Source organism: Crinia signifera, chromosome 3, assembly GCF_055691185.1.
Source record: "Crinia signifera chromosome 3, ASM5569118v1, whole genome shotgun sequence".
NCBI classification, from domain to species: Eukaryota; Metazoa; Chordata; class Amphibia; order Anura; family Myobatrachidae; genus Crinia; species Crinia signifera.
The window spans coordinates 279,516,675-279,540,359 of NC_139219.1; the positions used below are offsets into that span (position 1 = coordinate 279,516,675).

The 23,685-nt window shown below is 44.1% G+C and overlaps 1 protein-coding gene across 3 annotated transcripts in view; it reads left to right on the forward strand.

The window, feature by feature from the left end:
- Positions 1-23,685, forward strand: part of DGKD (diacylglycerol kinase delta) — a 98,650-nt gene that overhangs the window by 29,067 nt on the left and 45,898 nt on the right. For all 3 annotated transcript variants that reach the window (XM_083178228.1, XM_083178227.1, XM_083178226.1), the window contains exons 3-6: positions 8,158-8,238; positions 17,697-17,801; positions 18,266-18,398; positions 21,323-21,429. In XM_083178228.1, the coding sequence (XP_083034354.1) occupies positions 8,158-8,238; positions 17,697-17,801; positions 18,266-18,398; positions 21,323-21,429 (426 nt within the window). The remainder of the gene's footprint in view (positions 1-8,157; positions 8,239-17,696; positions 17,802-18,265; positions 18,399-21,322; positions 21,430-23,685) is intronic.

The following is a 23,685-nucleotide window of genomic DNA, read 5'->3' on the forward strand; positions in this document are numbered from 1 at the left end:
AGGTTCATAATTTCACCGTGCTTCGGGGGTCTTGCTAATGCCACATAGCACCCACCATTCATTCCACCAGAATCTGAGCCGCAAAATCCAAAAATCACTCCTTCCCTTCTGAGTCCTGCCATGCACCCAACTGGTATTTTTTGGTCACATGTGAGGCATTGCCGTACTCGGGAGAAATTGGGGCACAGATTTTGGGGTGCTTTGTCTCCTTCATTCCTTGTGAAAATGAAAAATTTTGAGCCAGAACTGCATTTTTGTGTAAAAAAATGTAATTTTTCATGTTCACTGCCCACTTGTATCAAAATTGGTGAAACCCCTGGGGGTTTGAAATGTACACTATACCCCTAGATGAATTCCCTGAGGGGTGTAGTTTGCAAAATGGGGTCACTTGTGGGGGGGTTCCACTGTATTGGTGCTTTGGGGGTCTTGCTAATGCGACATAGCACCCACCATCATTCCACCAGAATTTGTGCTGCAAAATCCAAATATCACTCCTTCCCTTCTGAGTCCTGCCACTTTTTGGTCACACATGAGGCATTGCCGTACTCGGGAGAAATTGGGGCACAGATTTTGGGGTGCTTTTTCTCCTTCATACCTTCTGAAAATGAAAAATTTTGAGCCAGAACTGCATTTTTGTGTAAAAAATGTAATTTTTCTTTTTCACTGCCCACTTGTATCAAAATTGGTGAAACCCCTGGGGGTTTGAAATGTACACTATACCCCTAGATGAATTCCCTGAGGGGTGTAGTTTGCAAAATGGGGTCACTTGTGGGGGGGTTCCACTGTATTGGTGCAACATAGCACCCACCATTCATTCCACCAAAATCTGTGCTGCAAAATCCAAAAATCACTCCTTCCGTTCTGAGTCCTGCCATGCACCCAACTGGTATTTTTTGGTCACATGTGAGGCATTGCCGTACTCGGGAGAAATTGGGGCACAGATTTTGGGGTGCTTTTTCTCCTTCATACCTTCTGAAAATGAAAAATTTTGAGCCAGAACTGCATTTTTGTGTAAAAAATGTAATTTTTCTTTTTCACTGCCCACTTGTATCAAAATTGGTGAAACCCCTGGGGGTTTGAAATGTACACTATACCCCTAGATGAATTCCCTGAGGGGTGTAGTTTGCAAAATGGGGTCACTTGTGGGGGGGTTCCACTGTATTGGTGCTTGGGGGGTCTTGCTAATGCGACATAGCACCCACCAAAATTCCACCAGAATCTGAGCTGCAAAATCCAAAAATCACTCCTTCCCTTTTGAGTCCTGCCATGCACCCAACTGGTATTTTTTGGTCACATGTGAGGCATTGCCGTACTCGGGAGAAATTGGGGCACAGATTTTGGGGTGCTTTTTCTCCTTCATACCTTCTGAAAATGAAAAATTTTGAGCCAGAACTGCATTTTTGTGTAAAAAATGTAATTTTTCATGTTCACTGCCCACTTGTATCAAAATTGGTGAAACCCCTGGGGGTTTGAAATGTACACTATACCCCTAGATGAATTCCCTGAGGGGTGTAGTTTGCAAAATGGGGTCACTTGTGGGGGGGTTCCACTGTATTGGTGCTTGGGGGGTCTTGCTAATGCAACATAGCACCCACCAAAATTCCACCAGAATCTGAGCTGCAAAATACAAAAATCACTCCTTCCCTTCTGAGTCCTGCCATGCACCCAACTGGTATTTTTTGGTCACATGTGAGGCATTGCCGTACTCGGGAGAAATTGGGGCACAGATTTTGGGGTGCTTTGTCTCCTTCATACCTTCTGAAAATGAAAAATTTTGAGCCAGAACTGCATTTTTGTGTAAAAAAATGTAATTTTTCATTTTCACTGCCCACTTGTATCAAAATTGGTGAAACCCCTGGGGGTTTGAAATGTACACTATACCCCTAGATGAATTCCCTGAGGGGTGTACTTTGCAAAATGGGGTGACTTGTGGGGGGGTTCCACTGTATTGGTGCAACATAGCACCCACCATTCATTCCACCAAAATCTGTGCTGCAAAATCCAAAAATCACTCCTTCCGTTCTGAGTCCTGCCATGCACCCAACTGGTATTTTTTGGTCACATGTGAGGCATTGCCATACTCGGGAGAAATTGGGGCACAGATTTTGGGGTGCTTTTTCTCCTTCATACCTTCTGAAAATGAAAAATTTTGAGCCAGAACTGCATTTTTGTGTAAAAAAATGTAATTTTTCATTTTCACTGCCCACTTGTATCAAAATTGGTGAAACCCCTGGGGGTTTGAAATGTACACTATACCCCTAGATGAATTCCCTGAGGGGTGTAGTTTTCAAAATGGGGTGACTTGTGGGGGGGTTCCACTGTATTGGTGCTTGGGGGGTCTTGCTAATGCGACATAGCACCCACCAAAATTCCACCAGAATCTGAGCTGCAAAATCCAAAAATCACTCCTTCCGTTCTGAGTCCTGCCATGCACCCAACTGGTATTTTTTGGTCACATGTGAGGCATTGCCGTACTCGGGAGAAATTGGGGCACAGATTTTGGGGTGCTTTTTCTCCTTCATACCTTCTGAAAATGAAAAATTTCGAGCCAGAACTGCATTTTTGTGTAAAAAATGTAATTTTTCATTTTCACTGCCCACTTGTATCAAAATTGGGGAAACCCCTGGGGGTTTGAAATGTACACTATACCCCTAGATGAATTCCCTGAGGGGTGTAGTTTTCAAAATGGGGTGACTTGTGGGGGGGTTCCACTGTATTGGTGCTTGGGGGGTCTTGCTAATGCGACATAGCACCCACCAAAATTCCACCAGAATCTGAGCCGCAAAATCCAAAAATCACTCCTTCCGTTCTGAGTCCTGCCATGCACCCAACTGGTATTTTTTGGTCACATGTGAGGCATTTCCGTACTCGGGAGAAATTGGGGCACATATTTTGGGGTGCTTTTTCTCCTTCATACCTTCTGAAAATGAAAAATTTTGAGCCAGAACTGCATTTTTGTGTAAAAAAATGTAATTTTTCATTTTCACTGCCCACTTGTATCAAAATTGGTGAAACCCCTGGGGGTTTGAAATGTACACTATACCCCTAGATGAATTCCCTGAGGGGTGTACTTTGCAAAATGGGGTGACTTGTGGGGGGGTTCCACTGTATTGGTGCAACATAGCACCCACCATTCATTCCACCAGAATCTGTGCTGCAAAATCCAAAAATCACTCCTTCCCTTCTGAGTCCTGCCATGCACCCAACTGGTATTTTTTGGTCACATGTGAGGCATTGCCGTACTCGGGAGAAATTGGGGCACAGATTTTGGGGTGCTTTTTCTCCTTCATACCTTCTGAAAATGAAAAATTTTGAGCCAGAACTGCATTTTTGTGTAAAAAAATGTAATTTTTCATTTTCACTGCCCACTTGTATCAAAATTGGTGAAACCCCTGGGGGTTTGAAATGTACACTATACCCCTAGATGAATTCCCTGAGGGGTGTAGTTTGCAAAATGGGGTGACTTGTGGGGGGGTTCCACTGTATTGGTGCTTGGGGGGTCTTGCTAATGCGACATAGCACCCACCAAAATTCCACCAGAATCTGAGCTGCAAAATCCAAAAATCACTCCTTCCCTTCTGAGTCCTGCCATGCACCCAACTGGTATTTTTTGGTCACATGTGAGGCATTGCCGTACTCGGGAGAAATTGGGGCACAGATTTTGGGGTGCTTTGTCTCCTTCATACCTTCTGAAAATGACAAATTTGGAGCCAGAACTGCATTTTTGTGTAAAAAAAATAATTTTTCATTTTCACTGCCCAGTTGTATCAAAATTGGTGAAACCCCTGGGGGTTTGAAATGTACACTATACCCCTAGATGAATTCCCTGAGGGGTGTAGTTTTCAAAATGGGGTGACTTGTGGGGGGGTTCCACTGTATTGGTGCTTGGGGGGTCTTGCTAATGCGACATAGCACCCACCAAAATTCCACCAGAATCTGAGCCACAAAATCCAAAAATCACTCCTTCCGTTCTGAGTCCTGCCATGCACCCAACTGGTATTTTTTGGTCACATGTGAGGCATTTCCGTACTCGGGAGAAATTGGGGCACATATTTTGGGGTGCTTTTTCTCCTTCATACCTTCTGAAAATGAAAAATTTTGAGCCAGAACTGCATTTTTGTGTAAAAAAATGTAATTTTTCATTTTCACTGCCCACTTGTATCAAAATTGGTGAAACCCCTGGGGGTTTGAAATGTACACTATACCCCTAGATGAATTCCCTGAGGGGTGTACTTTGCAAAATGGGGTGACTTGTGGGGGGGTTCCACTGTATTGGTGCAACATAGCACCCACCATTCATTCCACCATAAACTGTGCTGCAAAATCCAAAAATCACTCCTTCCCTTCTGAGTCCTGCCATGCACCCAACTGGTATTTTTTGGTCACATGTGAGGCATTGCCGTACTCGGGAGAAATTGGGGCACAGATTTTGGGGTGCTTTTTCTCCTTCATACCTTCTGAAAATGAAAAATTTTGAGCCAGAACTGCATTTTTGTGTAAAAAAATGTAATTTTTCATTTTCACTGCCCACTTGTATCAAAATTGGTGAAACCCCTGGGGGTTTGAAATGTACACTATACCCCTAGATGAATTCCCTGAGGGGTGTAGTTTGCAAAATGGGGTGACTTGTGGGGGGGTTCCACTGTATTGGTGCTTGGGGGGTCTTGCTAATGCGACATAGCACCCACCAAAATTCCACCAGAATCTGAGCTGCAAAATCCAAAAATCACTCCTTCCCTTCTGAGTCCTGCCATGCACCCAACTGGTATTTTTTGGTCACATGTGAGGCATTGCCGTACTCGGGAGAAATTGGGGCACAGATTTTGGGGTGCTTTGTCTCCTTCATACCTTCTGAAAATGACAAATTTGGAGCCAGAACTGCATTTTTGTGTAAAAAAAATAATTTTTCATTTTCACTGCCCAGTTGTACCACAATTGGTGAAACCCCTGGGGGTTTGAAATGTACACTATACCCCTAGATGAATTCCCTGAGGGGTGTAGTTTGCAAAATGGGGTCACTTGTGGGGGGGTTCCTAACTTTTAGCATCTTATGGTGCCTTGAAACCTACATGGTGCCTAAAAAATAATCTCATAAAAAGGAGGCTCCAAAATCAAGTAGGTGCTCCTTCTATTATGAAGCCTGTGGTTTGGTCACCGTGCACACTAGGGCCACATATAGGATATTTATGAAAACAAAAGAATTGGGGGAATCAATTTTTAGTCACATTTCTCTAGTAAAATGTACTGTGTTCCTTATAAAAATGTATTAAAATTGCAAATCTGCAAAAAAAAAGAAATTTTGAAATTTCACCTACACTTTGTTTTAATTCCTGTGAAACACCTAAAGGGTTAACAAACTTCCAAAATGCTGTTTTGAATACTGTGAGGGGTGCAGTTTTTGAAATGGCATCATTTATGGGGGTGTCTCACATACAAGTCCCTCAAAGTCACATCAGAACTGAACTGGTCCCTAAAAAAATCAGTGTTTGAAATTTTCTTGAAAATTTGAGAATTTGCTATTCATATTGTAAGCCTCCTAGTGTCCCAAAAAATGAAAAGGAAGTTGAAATAATGATGTCAACATAAAGTAGACATATGGTCTATGTTAGTTATTCACTATTTTGAGTGGTAAGATTATTTGTCTCACAAGCAGAAAATTTAACATTTTGCAAATCGCTAAATTTTCCATTTTTTCACGATATTTTGGTATTTTTCACAAAAAAACACAGACTGTATCGACCCAAATTTACCACTAATTTGAAGTACAATGTGTCACGAAAAAACAATCTCAAAACCACTGGGATAAGTAAAAGCAAAAAAAAGTTATCCCCACTTAAGTGAGACATGTCAGATTTGAAAAAAAGGGCTCTGTCAGGAACGCAAAAACTGGCTCTGTCAGGAAGGGGTTAAAAACAGCCTAATGCCCCATACACATGGGGCGACTGTGCCTTTGTGCTGAGCGATCTAGTATTACCAGCAGATGAGTTGCTTTGAGGACGGCTTTGCATAGCTCTGCACTATGCAAAGCCGTCCTCCCCCCACTGACAACCATCATTAAATGTACATGTCCATTCCTAGCCACCAGGCTATGGATAAGCTGGTGCTTGACATGAAATCCGATGGAGGCCTTGGAGTAACTGGGAGATTACACACCTATGTATATATTTGTAATATTGGCTGGATTGTACAGTAACCAGAACTGCAACATAACTGCCATTCCAGTTGTTCATCTGGTATGCATGTACACTAATATAATAAGTTCATGCAAATAAAATATACCAGTACAGGACTATGAGTCATCTTTCATCCATGTTATTACCGTATATTTTACTGCTTCCTATTTCACAATATGTAATTAATCTGTAATATTTTTTTTACTGCTCAAGAGCTGGTGCCAGTTCTTTAAATACAGCAGGATCCTATTGGGAAATACTAAGGGGGGTATTCAATTGCCGGCGACCATCTCCCCTGGTCGCCGGGCCCTATTCAATGCTGTCTTCCCCGACAGCATTGAGCAGGGTTTCTCGGCAGAACGAGCCTGACTTCACAAGCAGTTGGGCTCGTTCTGCCGAGAACGTCCGGGAAGTGACGGGCTGCACCCGGCAGGTGGATATTGAATCCCGCCTGCATGTTCTCGGTCGATATACCCCAAGGTGTATTGTGATAACTTGAATTCAGTATGTAATGTCACTTTAATTCATTTTTAAAGTTTTATGTAATAGAATACATGACTCAGTAAACACTTATGACTAGGAGAATATGCTCTGCTTTCCATGTTTCACATGACCCTTATATATCATAAGAAAATAAGTACTCCTTTACTATACACTAAAGCATATTACAATTCCCCTCATTGTTCTACAACAACGGCCTGTTTCTTCATGATTATTTATGGCATGGATATCTTTAGTGGCACTACTGTATATCCTGTATTACTATCAGAGGCTTTCTCTGCCCATGTAGTGAGGACAGTACTAGCTGACTGGCATAAGACCTCTCACACTATTTGGGGAATTCAATTAGGAGCCATAAGCCATTCTTGTGGTAAAAAAATACCAGCCTTTTATCATGAGTATGGTATTCAATTGTCTGCAAAAAATGTAAACGATCATTTTCCATAGGTTTACCTGAATTTCCCTTCACCCCTTCTGAGCAGGTTAACAGCTTGGGGATAATGCCTATCTTAAGGGAAACATTTTCGTATTTGACTCAGAACCCCTTCATGACTAATTAGACATTTAGATGTTTTTACTTATTTTTAATTGGCCAATAATGATGTAATTTGTTTAGTTAAAAAAAAATGCTAAATATCGGAAACTGAGGTACTGATCAGGTACCATTGGGGTGCATTATTGCTGCTATTATTATTAGTAACAGTTTCTTATGTGCACCAAATTCTATTGAGCCTTACAATTAGAAACAGTGACGGCTACACCAGACGCCTAATTGATCTTATTCATGTTGCCAACGAAAGAGCATTGTCAGCCCTGGTGGTGGCTCTTGATGCAGAAAAGGCCTTTGACAGGGTAGCCTGGCCTTTCATCCGCGGCACCTTGTCTCATATGGGCTTTACAGGTCCGTTCCTAGAAGGTATATTAGCCCTTTATAACAATCCCTCGGCCTCGGTGCTGGTAAACGGACTTAAATCAGCCCAGTTTAATATAAAAAACGGCACCCCTCTTATTCGCTCTAATTATGGAACCCCTCGCCTCCCGGATCCGCAGTAACCCGAATATCCACAGTATCAATATAGGCCAAAAACACCATAAAATCGCTCTATACGCCGACGATGTCATACTAACTCTGCACAACCCTCTGACCTCGCTGTCCTCCATTTTCCAAGAAACCAAAATATATAACACATTCTCCAATTATAAATTAAATACTTCTAAATCAGAAGCCTTAGCTATTAATATCGGTCCAGTCGACCTTTCCACCCTTCAAGAAAAATTCCAATACAGTTGGAAACAAAACCGTAATAAAACAAGACTGAGCAACAGCAAACACATGTCACAATGAATGAAAAGATTGTGTTGTGCCATTAGTTGCACTTGCAGCTCTCTCTTGTGGGTCAGACTCAGACTTGTATTTGTCTTGTGTCATCTTTGCGTCTTTACAATCATTCTCACCCACTATTCTGCTGATTTTCTCCTGCAGTCTATAATATTTGAAGAGGTCGACATAACTGATGCCAGCGTTGCTGAGTCAAGCACCAAGAATCTAAACAACAGCTTCACAGTAAGTACCGCATCCTGTACGACATGACCTATATCAGTATACCATAGATGTGCACATACTGATGATATGTTAATGTAGTCCTTTGTCACTGTATATACTGTATCTCCCACCAAAGTGGTGACATCAGTAATATCATATGAAGGTGTCGATTTGCCTCAGATCGTCTAGTGGTAAATTAAGGGGAACACAGATGCCGGCATCCCGATAGATGGAATCCTGAAAGGGTTCCACCAACCACAAGGCCCCCCCAGGGCCTAACCCTAAACTTTCTCACTAGTGCACTTAACCCTCCTACCCCGCTGCATAAACCAAGCCCCTAACCTTCCCTCTCTGCAGCCTATCCTTAACACCCCCCCTGGCAAACTAACCCCATGCCCCAATAGCGCCTAAACCTACTCCTCCCCCAATTCTATCCTGCTCCGCATAGGCTCAGGATGTCAACAGTTAACAGCTTACTCATGAATGTCTACATGTATAAAAAGCACAGGGCCTATGTATTAATATTCCCATTAGAAGCAAGCTGCCTATGTAGTAATAATCCCATCAAGAGTGAGGTGCCCATGTAGTAATCCCATCAGGAGCGAGGTACCTATGTAGCAATAATAATCCCATCAGGAGCGAGGTGTCTACTGTATGTAGTAATAATAATCCCATGAGGAGCGAGGTACCTATGTAGCAATAATAATCCCATCAGGAGCAAGGTGTCTACTGTATTTAGTAATAATAATCCCATCAGGAGCGAGGTGCCTATGTAGCAATAATAATCCCATCAGGAGCAAGGCACCTACTGTATGTAGTAATAGTAATCCCATCAGGAGCGAGGCACCTACTGTATGTAGTAATAGTAATCCCATCAGGAGCGAGGCACCTACTGTATGTAGTAATAGTAATCCCATCAGGAGCGAGGCACCTACTGTATGTAGTAATAGTAATCCCATCAGGAGCGAGGTACCTACTGTATGTAGTAATAGTAATCCTATCAGGAGCGAGGCACCTACTGTATGTAGTAATAGTAATCCCATCAGGAGCGAGGCACCTACTGTATGTAGTAATAGTAATCCCATCAGGAACGAAGCACCTACTGTATGTAGTAATAGTAATCCCATCAGGAGCGAGGTGTCTACTGTATGTAGTAATAGTAATCCCATCAGGAGCGAGGCACCTACTGTATGTAGTAATAGTAATCCCATCAGGAACGAAGCACCTACTGTATGTAGTAATAGTAATCCCATCAGGAGCGAGGTGTCTACTGTATGTAGTAATAGTAATCCCATCAGGAGCGAGGTGTCTACTGTATGTAGTAATAATAATCCCATCAGGAGCGAGGCACCTACTGTATGTAGTAATAGTAATCCCATCAGGAGCGAGGTACCTACTGTATGTAGTAATAGTAATCCCATCAGGAGCGAGGTACCTACTGTATGTAGTAATAGTAATCCCATCAGGAGCGAGGTGTCTACTGTATGTAGTAATAGTAATCCCATCAGGAGCGAGGCACCTACTGTATGTAGTAATAGTAATCCCATCAGGAGCGAGGTGTCTACTGTATGTAGTAATAGTAATCCCATCAGGAGCGAGGCGTCTACTGTATGTAGTAATAGTAATCCCATCAGGAGCGAGGCACCTACTGTATGTAGTAATAGTAATCCCATCAGGAGCGAGGTGTCTACTGTATGTAGTAATAGTAATCCCATCAGGAGCGAGGTGTCTACTGTATGTAGTAATAGTAATCCCATCAGGAGTGAGGCGTCTACTGTATGTAGTAATAGTAATCCCATCAGGAGCGAGGCACCTACTGTATGTAGTAATAGTAATCCCATCAGGAGCGAGGTACCTACTGTATGTAGTAATAGTAATCCCATCAGGAGCGAGGCACCTACTGTATGTAGTAATAGTAATCCCATCAGGAGCGAGGCACCTACTGTATGTAGTAATAGTAATCCCATCAGGAACGAAGCACCTACTGTATGTAGTAATAGTAATCCCATCAGGAGCGAGGTGCCTACTGTATGTAGTAATATTAATCCCATCAGGAGCGAGGCACCTACTGTATGTAGTAATAATAATCCCATCAGGAGCGAGGCACCTACTGTATGTAGTAATAGTAATCCCATCAGGAGCGAGGTACCTACTGTATGTAGTAATAGTAATCCCATCAGGAGCGAGGTGTCTACTGTATGTAGTAATAGTAATCCCATCAGGAGCGAGGCACCTACTGTATGTAGTAATAGTAATCCCATCAGGAGCGAGGTGTCTACTGTATGTAGTAATAGTAATCCCATCAGGAGCGAGGCGTCTACTGTATGTAGTAATAGTAATCCCATCAGGAGCGAGGCACCTACTGTATGTAGTAATATTATTATTATTATTATTATTTTATTTATAAGGCGCCACAAGTGTTTCGCAGCGCCGTACAAAGGAACAATACAAGGAGACAAAAACTTGGCATAACATTGAATAAATAACAAAAATACAGTACAAATAAAGAGCACCACAGTTCAATACACATTACAGCTTAAATGTAAGTAGTAAGGACCCAATCAACATACAACTAGAGGCTTGAGGCCAATGATGGAGATGAGTATGAAGATGGTCACTGAGTGTTGGAGTAAAGGAGAGCTGTGAGTGAAATGTGAAGAGAAGTGGGCTTTGACAACAGGAGGGAAGAGGGCCCTACTCGGAGGAGCTTACAATCTAGTAGGAAGGGGAGACAGACAGATTACAAGAGGTGCAAGCGAGGGGGTGGTGGTTAGATAGCAGGATGTAAACAGGAAACAGGCAAGGGGTCGGAGAACCAGCTGGTTTATGCAGTGGAAGGGTACGCTTTGATGAATAGGTGAGTTTTCAGTGCCCGTTTGAAGCTTTGCAAGGTCGGGGAGAGTCTAATGGAGCGAGGGAGTGCGTTCCACTGAAGGGGTGCAGCACGGGCAAAGTCCTGTACTCTAGCATGGGAAGCAGTGATCAGGGTGGAGGAGAGACGACAGTCGTCAGCTGACCGTAGAGGGCGGGAGGGTGTATGAATGGAGATGAGGTTAGAGATATATGGAGCAATGGAATTAGAGATGGCCCTGTATGTGAGTGTGAGGTGTTTGAAGAGGATTCTGTAGGGGAATGGAAGCCAGTGCAGATTTTGTTGAAGGGGAGTAGCAGAGTTAGAGCGGCGGGAGAGGAAGATAAGCCTGGCTGCAGCATTGAGGACAGATTGGAGAGGAGCTAGTTGGGATTGAGCGAGGCCAGTGAGAAGAGCATTACAGTAGTCAAGCCGTGAGATGACTAATGAGTGGATGATCAGCTTAGTTGCACTCTGTGAGAGAAAGGGCCTGATGCGAGCAATGTTGCGTAACTGGAACCGGCAAGAATGGGCCAGGGCTTGGATGTGGGGTGCAAAGGAGAGGGAGGAGTCAAGTGTGACACCCAGGCAGCGGAGTTGGGGAACAGGGGAGATGATGGTGTTGTTAACAGTGATAGAGATATTAGTAGGGGGCATAGCTCTGGGTGGGGGAAAGATAATAAGTTCGGTTTTGTCCATATTCAGCTTCAGAAATCGCTCAGACATCCAGGTAGAGATGGCAGCGAGGCAGTTGGAAACTTGAGAGAAAACAGTGGGGGACAGATCAGGAGAGGAGAGGTAGATTTGGGTGTCATCTGCATAGAGGTGATATTGGAAGCCAAAGGAGTTAATGAGTGCACCCAGAGAGGAGGTGTACAGAGAGAACAGAATGGGGCCAAGGACGGAACCCTGAGGGACCCCGACAGGAAGGATAGAAGGTGGTGAGGTAGAGCCAGAGGCAGAGACTGAGAAGGAACGGTTGAAGAGGTAAGAGGAAAACCAGTTGAAGACTGTGCCAGAGAGGCCAATGTTTTGGAGTGTGTGGAGGAGGAGAGGGTGATCCACAGTGTCAAAGGCAGCAGATAGGTCCAAAAGGATAAGCAGGGAGAAGTGACCCTTGGATTTGGCTGACAGCAGGTCATTGGTGACTTTCACTAGGGCAGTCTCAGTGGAGTGAAGTGGGCGAAAGCCAGATTGAAGGGGATCTAGGATGGAGTGGTCAGACAGGTAGCTTGTGAGACGCCTGTAAACCAGCCGTTCTAGTATTTTAGAGGCAAATGGGAGAAGAGAGATAGGGCGGTAGCTTGTGGGAGATAAAGGGTCCAGGTTAGGTTTTTTAAGAATAGGCGAGACCAGAGCATGTTTGAAGGGTGAGGGAAAGATGCCAGTAGAAAGAGATAGGTTAAAGAGGTGAGCAAGGTGGGAGCAGCCAGTGGGGGAGAGGGAACTGAGGAGACGGGAGGGGAGAGGGTCCAAGGGACAGGTAGAGGGGGGAGAGGATGAGATGAGTGAGCGGACTTCCTCAGCTGTAGTAGGGCAGAAGGATAATAGTAATCCCATCAGGAGCGAGGTGTCTACTGTATGTAGTAATAGTAATCCCATCAGGAGCGAGGTGTCTACTGTATGTAGTAATAGTAATCCCATCAGGAGCGAGGTGTCTACTGTATGTAGTAATAGTAATCCCATCAGGAGCGAGGCACCTACTGTATGTAGTAATAGTAATCCCATCAGGAGCGAGGCACCTACTGTATGTAGTAATAGTAATCCCATCAGGAGCGAGGCGTCTACTGTATGTAGTAATAATAATCCCATCAGGAGCGAGGCGTCTACTGTATGTAGTAATAGTAATCCCATCAGGAGCGAGGTGTCTACTGTATGTAGTAATAGTAATCCCATCAGGAGCGAGGTGTCTACTGTATGTAGTAATAGTAATCCCATCAGGAGCGAGGTGCCTACTGTATGTAGTAATAGTAATCCCATCAGGAGCGAGGCACCTACTGTATGTAGTAATAGTAATCCCATCAGGAACGAAGCACCTACTGTATGTAGTAATAGTAATCCCATCAGGAGCGAGGCGCCTACTGTATGTAGTAAAAGTAATCCCATCAGGAGCGAGGCACCTACTGTATGTAGTAATAGTAATCCCATCAGGAGCGAGGCACCTACTGTATGTAGTAATAATAATCCCATCAGGAGCGAGGCACCTACTGTGTGTAGTAATAATAATCCCATCAGGAGCGAGGCGCCTACTGTATGTAGTAATAGTAATCCCATCAGGAGCGAGGCGCCTACTGTATGTAGTAATAGTAATCCCATCAGGAGCGAGGTGCCTACTGTATGTAGTAATAGTAATCCCATCAGGAGCGAGGCGCCTACTGTATGTAGTAATAGTAATCCCATCAGGAGCGAGGCGTCTACTGTATGTAGTAATAATAATCCCATCAGGAGCGAGGTGTCTACTGTATGTAGTAATAGTAATCCCATCAGGAGCGAGGTGTCTACTGTATGTAGTAATAGTAATCCCATCAGGAGCGAGGTGTCTACTGTATGTAGTAATAGTAATCCCATCAGGAGCGAGGTGCCTACTGTATGTAGTAATAGTAATCCCATCAGGAGCGAGGCACCTACTGTATGTAGTAATAGTAATCCCATCAGGAACGAAGCACCTACTGTATGTAGTAATAGTAATCCCATCAGGAGCGAGGCGCCTACTGTATGTAGTAAAAGTAATCCCATCAGGAGCGAGGCACCTACTGTATGTAGTAATAGTAATCCCATCAGGAGCGAGGCACCTACTGTATGTAGTAATAATAATCCCATCAGGAGCGAGGCACCTACTGTATGTAGTAATAATAATCCCATCAGGAGCGAGGCGCCTACTGTATGTAGTAATAGTAATCCCATCAGGAGCGAGGCGCCTACTGTATGTAGTAATAGTAATCCCATCAGGAGCGAGGTGCCTACTGTATGTAGTAATAGTAATCCCATCAGGAGCGAGGCGCCTACTGTATGTAGTAATAGTAATCCCATCAGGAGCGAGGCACCTACTGTATGTAGTAATAGTAATCCCATCAGGAGCGAGGCACCTACTGTATGTAGTAATAATAATCCCATCAGGAGCGAGGTGCCTACTGTATGTAGTAATAGTAATCCCATCAGGAGCGAGGTGCCTACTGTATGTAGTAATAGTAATCCCATCAGGGTGAGTTAAATAGAACATACACTGCTATTTACCTGTTTCATCACCCACGTGTGTGCCTTGTATTGGTGTCTCATCATAGAGAACAGTAATATCTGTGAGCATCCATAAAACTGACCAGGGGTGACATGGTTATTCGTGTGTACATAGCCAGAGGCATTACATGTGGACTTTATGTCATCTGAACACTTGTGATTTTTCTGCATAACTAAAGCCAGTAAGGGAGGGGTTTTATTGCTATGGATAATGCTTGTGAGCACACACCTCCTGTATCCTACTGCATGCGGTTACCAGAGCAGCGCTCTACAGGGCAGGATGTGGGTTAATAGCCGAGCTGTCACAGTTATGGCAGCGCATTCTCCGCATGCTTGTGTCAATACATGTCACGCCAGCTGCAGAACAATGACAATAAGAACTCAAATAAAACGAAATGGGAATCACAACTGACAATGAGGTATACCTTTCAGGCACATAAAAGGGCTATTGTAAATGTCTATTGTAACCTACATTCACAAAGCATAGTGTCCGGTTATCATTAGTGGTGTCCCCGGAGTATAAGGTGTGGTCTGTAGGCACATTGTAACAGCTGCCAGGATCCGAGCTGTCTGCATTGTCCCATCTCTGGTGGCTGATAGTCCGTCCCGCCCTGACCCTCATTGGCTATCATTTCACTGTCACTGGATCTGCTGTTCCAGCCTATGGACACTTGTAGCCTGTTTAGGAAATGTCCCATTATACATGGTAGTAGGGGAGATCACCCAGAGGGAGTATAAGTGTCATCGCACACATATTCCATATGGAGAATAATCTGCATGTGCCTGTAATAACTGTGGCTAGCATTATTCCCAAGGTACACATGCGCCATCTATATCTCTGCGGCTATTTCATATGCTTTTCTTTGGAGGGTATGCGGTCATTAGGTTGACAGGGTCTAGGTAAAAAGGTTAATTATAGGTGTTAATATGCTTAATGCATGTAAAAAAGTCAACATGAGTTTTTCATGATTTAAAAAAAACCCAACTTGTTCATATGTTCCCATCCCAGCAGGCATAGAGGGAGAATATTATAGTGTGCCAAGTGCAGCGAGACACTGCCTGAAGCATGGCGAGCGTGGTACCTATACGGTGTCTACAGATGTCCGCCAGCCTGCAGGATCCCAGATCTCCTGAGATGGTGCAGGCTGGTGGACAGGAGCTCCGTCTGACGGGGACACGCGAGCGTCCCCATCAGCAAGGAGGTGGGAAGCGGCTTCCCTGCCCGTCTCTGCTTCAGGGAGATGGGCATGGAGTGGGGGTAGACTGGGGGGGATACGGTGAGTGCTGCTAGAGACCGGCGGAGGGCTCCAACAGAACAGGGCGTGTCAGCGTCTCGTGCGCCCCCTTCTGTCGGCTGGCGCAGGGTGGCAATTCTAGCGCCAGGAGCAGCTCCATTGAGAGCTGCTCCATCTGTATGTCAACAGAGAAGACAAAAACGTGAAAATGCATGTCGACCTTTTGCTTGTTGGCCTTATGACCATGTCATCCTTTTTCATGTGTCAACCTTTTGAATGTCGACTTAGACACTGTTGACCTAATGACCCATATCCTATTTGGAGTAGTTCCCTTTGGATTTCCCTTCATCGTGACTGCAAGCTGTGTTGTTCAGTTATATTATTCATCAGGGTGATTGCTATAGGGCAGGGATGGGGAACCTTCGGCCCTCCAGCGTGGAACTACACATCCCATCTTGTCTTGTTACAGTTTTGCTATGTAGCAATGCTACCACTGTTGCAGGGCATGTTGGGATGTGTAGTTCAACAACAGCTGGAGGCCAGAAGGTTCCCCATCCTTGCTATAGGGGAAGTGTGCTGTCACACAGGACCACAACTATTGTACACATTCACATTGTCATTCTCACTATGCTCAGTCTTTCTTGTTCTACGTACAGCACATTTTCTCATCTATATTTAGGACTTGGAGAAGTTCTGTATGTTAATATTCTATAAATAAAAAGAAGTTCCGTGTATTTTGTTTTAAAACCGAACCTTTTGTGTTTTTCTTCTCTTTTTGTAATAACCATTGGTTTATTATAATCTGCTTTCATAATACCAAGCTAGCAATACAATACAAGCCCAAGCGAGGATTAACCCTAGGTCTACACCCACACATATAGACTATGAGCTTGATAAAGCCGGTTATAATATAGCGGGTACAGCACTCGTGATCTGGTACTGGAGGACATATAGTATATGTGTCATAATAGCTTTTATCACATTCATCATTTTACTTGTGATGTCACCTTTAGTATCTGCTGTATAGGGGCAATTATAGGAACGGACTTTCCTCGGACGCACCATGAGGGTGTCAGTGTGTTTTTTTAATTATTATGAAAAGCGCATTAAATTGTTTTAATTATGTTGATTTTACCAGCAATAGTTATAAAGTGTAAAGGTTGTCCAATCTTTAAATATATTGTTAGCGCTGCTTTTTACGTAATATATATTTTCTTGTGGTTTTTGAACTATACAGGAGTGACCGTCCTGTTTGTAGCAGCAGCTGCTGGCGAACAGCTCTGACAAGTGCCCTCGGAACTGCCTCACCCCCTTTTTAGAGGCTTGACAGTCTCACCCCCTTTTTATTGTTTCATCTGCAGTGTGGAACCTACACTGCCATGTGCTAGAGTATATGAGTTCTGAATCAGATCATCTTGGGATACGGTCACTAGGTCTACAAGCATTAGGTCGACACCACTGGGTCGACATGCATGAAGGTCTTCATGGGGTTAGTTCAACAGGGTCATTAGGTCAATACAAGCATTAGGTCAAAAGTCAAAGGTCGATTTGGGGTTTGTCACTTTTTTTGAGCCGACATGTGCCAGTGAGGGGTGTGGCCTGCCGCCTGCCAAGGAGATAGTATGCACAGCATTGTGTGTGAGATCCTGCCAAAGGAGGCCAGACATAGCGAGACCCCCCACTCAGCATCACTGAGATCTTTTTGAGCAGCGTTCCGCTCTTCGACTCCAGGGCCTGCCACATACATAAAAAAAGCTTACATACATTAAGTTTAAAGGGCTGTTGCCGAGGTGAGGAGTCCCCCAATGCATTTCGTCACTCACGCCACAATATTCTGGCTGCACTTCATCAGGAAAGTATGTTATTAAAAACTCCTATAGTTTTTACATCCCATAAGGATTCTCTTTTAAACAATAGTCCATTGCACCTTATTCCCTGGTCACAGTCACAACGGTGATTTCTCTGTTGCCTATAGACAAGCCCTTGTTTGTCTTTCCAATGCCACCATGCACACTTGGGTCCATGCCTTTAGCAAACAGCTCCTTTTAAATTTTCCCTCCCTCCTCCCCCTTCTTACTCCTCTGGCCTTCCCATGTCACTGACTTCTGCCTACTTTCTCCTTTTCACACTGTTTTATACTCCACTTCTCCTGTTTCCAGGTATTCACTCCCTTTCGGAAACTGATCCTCAGCGCGGACAACAGAAAAGACATGGAGGAATGGATGGCGGCCCTTAAGTCTGTGCAGAACCGAGAACTGTTTGAGGTAGAGACATGTCAGCAGCCAATGAAATCACCTGCATTAGTAGACAGCCCATAGTGTTCACTGCCTGAGGGAGGACTTCAGGTGAAGCTGGGTCACTCGCCTGGGAGGCACAAGTGCACATTGTATTCAGTAATTGTACTGCAGGAGCGGCCAGTGCTGAGGAATACCTCTAGCTTTACATCTACTTAAACCCCTTTGTTGGTTTTATTTGCAGAGACAATTGTACATTTGTGGCATTCACTGTAATTAGTTGTATTTTCTCCTGTCTACATGTTGTTGTTTGGGCTATAGAAAAGTCAGGAAATAGTATTCTCCTTAAGCTAAGGTTAAGGTAGTATTAGTTCTTCTATAATTTGCATAAGACTCCTGATAGGCAGAAGTGCACCGGGCAGTGGTCCGACCTGCTTTGCCTGTGTGTGCACACAGCCTGCAGAATACACAGCTCTGTCTTCTCATACTTGCAGTCTGCCCAGTACAGTATGGACCATTTCTCCGGAATGCACAACTGGTACGCATGTTCTCACGCTCGTCCCACCTACTGCAATGTGTGTCGTGAAGCCCTCTCTGGGGTTACTTCCCACGGACTTTCCTGTGAAGGTATGTAAGGAAATACATGGACTAACATGAAATATACTGTTTATTCATTTCTTACTCAGCTATTTCATGAGCTTTATCCCCTCCCTGAGTGGTGGTGGTGGTAGTGGTGGTGGTGGTGGTTGTTGTGGTGATGGTGGTAGTGGTGTGGTGGTTGTTGTGGTGATGGTGATGGTGGTAGTGGTGTGGTGGTTGTTGTGATGGTGGTGGTAGTGGTGTGGTGGTTGTTGTGATGGTGGTGGTAGTGGTGTGGTGGTTGTTGTGGTGATGGTGGTAGTGGTGTGGTGGTTGTTGTGATGGTGGTGGTAGTGGTGTGGTGGTTGTTTTTGTGGCGGTGGTGGTAGTGGTGTGATGGTGGTGTGGCAAAACAGGCTCTTTATGTTCACATAAGACTCAAAAAGAGGTATAATTGTAAAGGGGTATGCTTAGTCAAAAACTCCCAGTTGTTGCCAGGGATAAGCCGGCGGCCATCCCCGGCAGCATCCCACTTGTACAGCCAAATAGACACTGCAGGTCTAGACAAAATATTCTTGCCTGCAGTGTCTATTTGGCTGGCCGATAGCCTCATTGAGGGGCTGCGCATCGCTATCGCCTACTGTGTACACACTGGGCGATTCAGGGAAACATTTTAAGCGATTTTGATGATGTAGTCAAAATGGCTTAGAAGAATCACCCAGTGTGTACACGGCTTAAAGGCTCATATGCACTAGGCGATTTTGAGCTCAAAGTAGCTCACTTTTCCTGTTCTGAGCTCAAAATCTCCTAGTGTGTATGGGCGGGCAGTAAGCGCTGATGCGAACTCCCGCATCATCTCCAGCCGTCGCCCTGTGTTACAGGATAAGTGAACCACTTTCCATAGTCTCCTACTATGGAAAGTTGTTCACCACCTGTGAAAATCGCTGTGCCAGGTAAAAATCGCTCAGTGTGTATCCAGTGAGCGATTTATCGGCCAGCGATTTTCATAACCTTGTTCAAAAAAATTCCAGTGTGTATGCAACTTAAGGAAGGATGAAACTGCTACCTAGTTATGATTAGTAATTTTGTGTTATTTGTAATTGTGACTGGCATTGTTGTTGGGTGGGATTGTATAGCTCCAGAATCACTTACTAGTGGTAAATAGAAAGTTAGCAGTTGAATAGAATTATAATAGTGCCAAACACTGAAGCAGGCTGCTAAATAATTGCTTGGAACACACATATTGCAGTTTGTAATTCAATGCCACTTTTGCAACTTCCTTCTTTAAAGTAACCATGGGTCTAAAATTCCCTAGTATGTGAATGGCTATTCCATTAACCAGTTGTATACTATAGTGTTCACTCTAGATTTTTTTTTAGGGCAGGGTGCTGACCACCAGGCAGGGCATTTTTTTTTTCAATCGGGAGGGCACATTTTATATTAGACATTTACAAAAAAATATATATATATAAAAAAAATTGCACACTGCACTAGGATTATGCCTATTAAACATTGTTATACTCTGCTATGCCCATTACATATTCTGTTGTAATGACAATTACACATTATGGCACATACTGTAATGCCTCTTACACATTATACCACACACCATAATATCCATTAACACATGATGGCACACACCAAAAGTTCTCAGCGCAATGTCAGCGCGGTGGGGGGCAACATAAGGGCGCACAGTGCCACGCACAAAAAGGGCAGGGTGCATTTTGAGGTTTTGAAAAGTGTGGCACCTTGCAAAAGAAGCTTAGAGGGAACACTGTCCTAAGGGATGTAATTAATTCAAATCATTATGAACAGCAGTCTTCCATTGTCACCAGGTAACCTGCATATTTAGACATAGTCATATCTGTCTGTCTGTCTGCCTATCTGAGCAGGTAATTGGTGGTGTGTGGCCACAAGCACACCATGACAAAATGACATTATGTTATGCGGAGTCCACCAGTATAAATGTAGTAAGGCTCAATGCTGCTGAAGAATGAATAATTAATGGTATACGTTAGGGTTGTGGAATGGCTGGCAGGGTTCAGGAAACCGGGTCAACCCCCCCCCCCATGGGAACAAATGATGCATTTCAAAGTCTTTGTAGCCCTGCCCCACGCTGTGAAATACCGGCGTTGCACGCCGTGGGGCATGGCCACAAGGACGCAATTGCTTTTGCCATGCCCCCACACTGATCATCCGCCGGCCGCCCCCCCTCCGCCCTGTCAGTGGCCCCATTCCCCATGCCTCACTGAACTGGCTGCCCCCAGACAGGAAGTAGGCAACCCTGGTATAAGTGTGTCGTGTGCCATTTTCTTACATTGTGACTATAGTCCTCAACACTCTATATAGTCTATAGCCGGTCAAGTTAGAAAATCTTGTGATCCTTTCTTTTTCATAGTGATAGATTTGCATTAAGAACAGCCAGGACAACGTTGCTCACCTTGGTGTATGTAGCGTGTTACTAAGAGAGGCTCATATTCTCAGAGCTATTCTAGGTGTGTCTGCCATAAAGGACTATGTACTGAAAGTCAATGACTTTGTCCAGCATGACATGATTTCCTGCTTTTGTGGAATATGAATAAGTACAAGCCGCTGTGCTTTTATAAATATAGTGACAAGATGTGTGTACACCAAAGGGTGACAGAGTGTTGCTCTCTAGTTCCTGTTTAACCTACATCACGTCATTACTAGAGCATGCTGGGAGTTCTAGAGCCTCTGCTTGCCCCAAGCTTAACTATTTTAGATATTTGACTGACATTCTGTTCTCTGGTCAGCAATTTTTGATCTATAAACAGCGCACAAAAGGACGTAAAATAACCTGTTTGTAGAAGAATGCATGGGAGTGTAACAATTTGCAAACCAGTGCAGATGGTGCGGCTGGGGTATTAGCGAAGGATGTGTTTTATATTGATAATGTGTTGAGATTTGTGACATATATAAATTATTATATGTGTTCTCACCCCTATATACAGTGTGCAAGTTTAAATCGCACAGACGCTGCGCAGTGCGGGCCACCAATAACTGCAAATGGACCACCTTGGCTTCTGTTGGGAAGGACATTATTGAAGATGAGGATGGGGTTAGTATACATTGCTTTCCTGAAGGAGTGTATGCTTACCTGTCTCCAGTGATAGAAGCAGCCATGGCACCATGATTCCCCAAATCTGCGCTTAACCCCTAAAATCATTTCTTGGGAGTGGTTTTTCTGTTCTGTCCTAGCCACTCTATGGGGCAGATTTATTAAGCTTGGAGAAGAGATAAACTGGAGATAAAGCGGAGAAAAGGTAAAAGGAGATAAAGCACCAGCCAATCAACTCCCAACTGTCTTTTTCAAACACAGCTGATTGGCTGGTGCTTTATCTCCTTATACCTTTTCTCCGCTTTATCTCCAGTTTATCTCTTCTCCAAACTTAATAAATCTGCCCCTGAGTCCTGCTGTAGCTCTTACTATTTGTGCCCTTGTGGAAGCTGTTGTGGAACTACACATCCCAGCATGCCTTGCCACAGTTTTAGCATTCCATTATATAACATCTGTGGCAGGACATGCTGGGACATGTAGTTCCACAACAGCTGGAGAGCTGTGGACTCTAGAGCAGGGCTGGCCAAATCGGTCCTCAAGATCTACCAACAGTCCGCGTTTTCCAGACCACCTAGCTTGTGCACAGGTGTAGTCATTACTAACTGTCACATGCTGCATTCATTCCTAACCGATGCATTCTACAGATCCACAGGTGGCCTAGAAAACAGGAACTGTTGATAGATCTCAAGGACCCGTTTGCCATTCCCTGGTCTGGACTGTTTAGGAACGTATGTGCCAGCCATAATGTTATGCTGTTCTGTTGTGCAGGCTATGAGAAGTTGTATCTGCTTTCTATGAATACTATATCATGTGCCAGTAAAACACCCTTGCTCTGAATAGAGGGGGCACACTGGGAATACAGTCTTCTTCAGGATTCTACTTACTCTCCCATATACCCATCCTGGCCATTTGCATTCTACATTGGGCTATGGGTCATCGGGTCAACCCATATTAGGTCGAACAGTGAAGGTCGAGATGGCTAAGGTCGACAGGGTTGGAAGGATGACGCAAGCAATAGGTCAACAATGGGAAGGTCAACATGAATTTTTCAAGTTTTTTTGACCTGGATGTTGACACAGTAGACATGGACGCCGTCAAAGTGTACCGCTGCTCTTGGCACAGTTTATCTTTTCTCCCTCCTCACCCAAGTGGATGGTAGGGCATGAAATACCGCCTGTCGGCACATGTCGGCTCAAAAAAAGTGAAAAAAATCATGTCGACCTTGCCATTGTCAGCCAAATGCTTGTGTCGACCTTCCAACCCTGTCAACCTAAGCCATGTCGACCTTCAGTGGTCGACCCAATGCATGTCCACCTAGTATGGGTTGACCTATAGACCTTGTGTCGTACATTGTACCACAATGTAAATATGGAGAATCCCAGCCATGATTTATCTAGCAATTGTCTGTATAGATGCGGGCCAAGCACTTCTGTAAAGCAACACTAGAACATGAAACCAGAAAGAGACAGACTGTATAGAAACTATGGGGCAGATGTATTACGCCTGGAGAAAAGGCGTAATACAAAGAAACTGGAGATAAAGTGATAGGAGATAAAGCACCAGTCAATGAACTGTGTTTGAAAATGACGGTTGGCAGTTGATTGGCTGCTGCTTTATCTCCTTTTACCTTATCTCCACTTTATCTCCAGTTTATCTCTTCTCCAGGCTTAATACATCTCTGCCCCTATATTTGATATCTGGTAGCTAATAATCCAACTACGGGACTTTGGTGTCTCAGCCATCAATGGGCAATTCTTGTTCAGATAAAGGACAGTCATTACAACTCTGCATGTATGGAGAGACACTATGGGGGAAATTTACTAACAAAAATTCATGAAAAAAAATTGTGTTTTCATACGAAAATACGATTTTATTTTTGGGCGTATACGTATTCTTGGCATTTACTATGCCAAAAATACGAATTTTCCTGTTCATATTGATGGGACATTCGTATTTGTATTTACAAATACTAATGAATACACTATTGATAGAATACGCCAGGAATCACCATTCAAAAGAATGGTGGTTCCTGATTTACTAAGCGCCCTTATTGAAAATACAGCCGCTAATTAGTGTAAAACGGCCGCGAATATACGGCAGGAAAATACACTTTTTCTTTCATACTCATGGTGGACACTGGGACAGTGGGTGTGGGTGGAGCTACAGCGACAGGCACCAAGGAGATTAAATTTCTTTGGGTGCAGCCCAGGCTCCTCCTCCTCCACGCCCCCCCTAGGCTTCAGTTGTTCCTTGGTG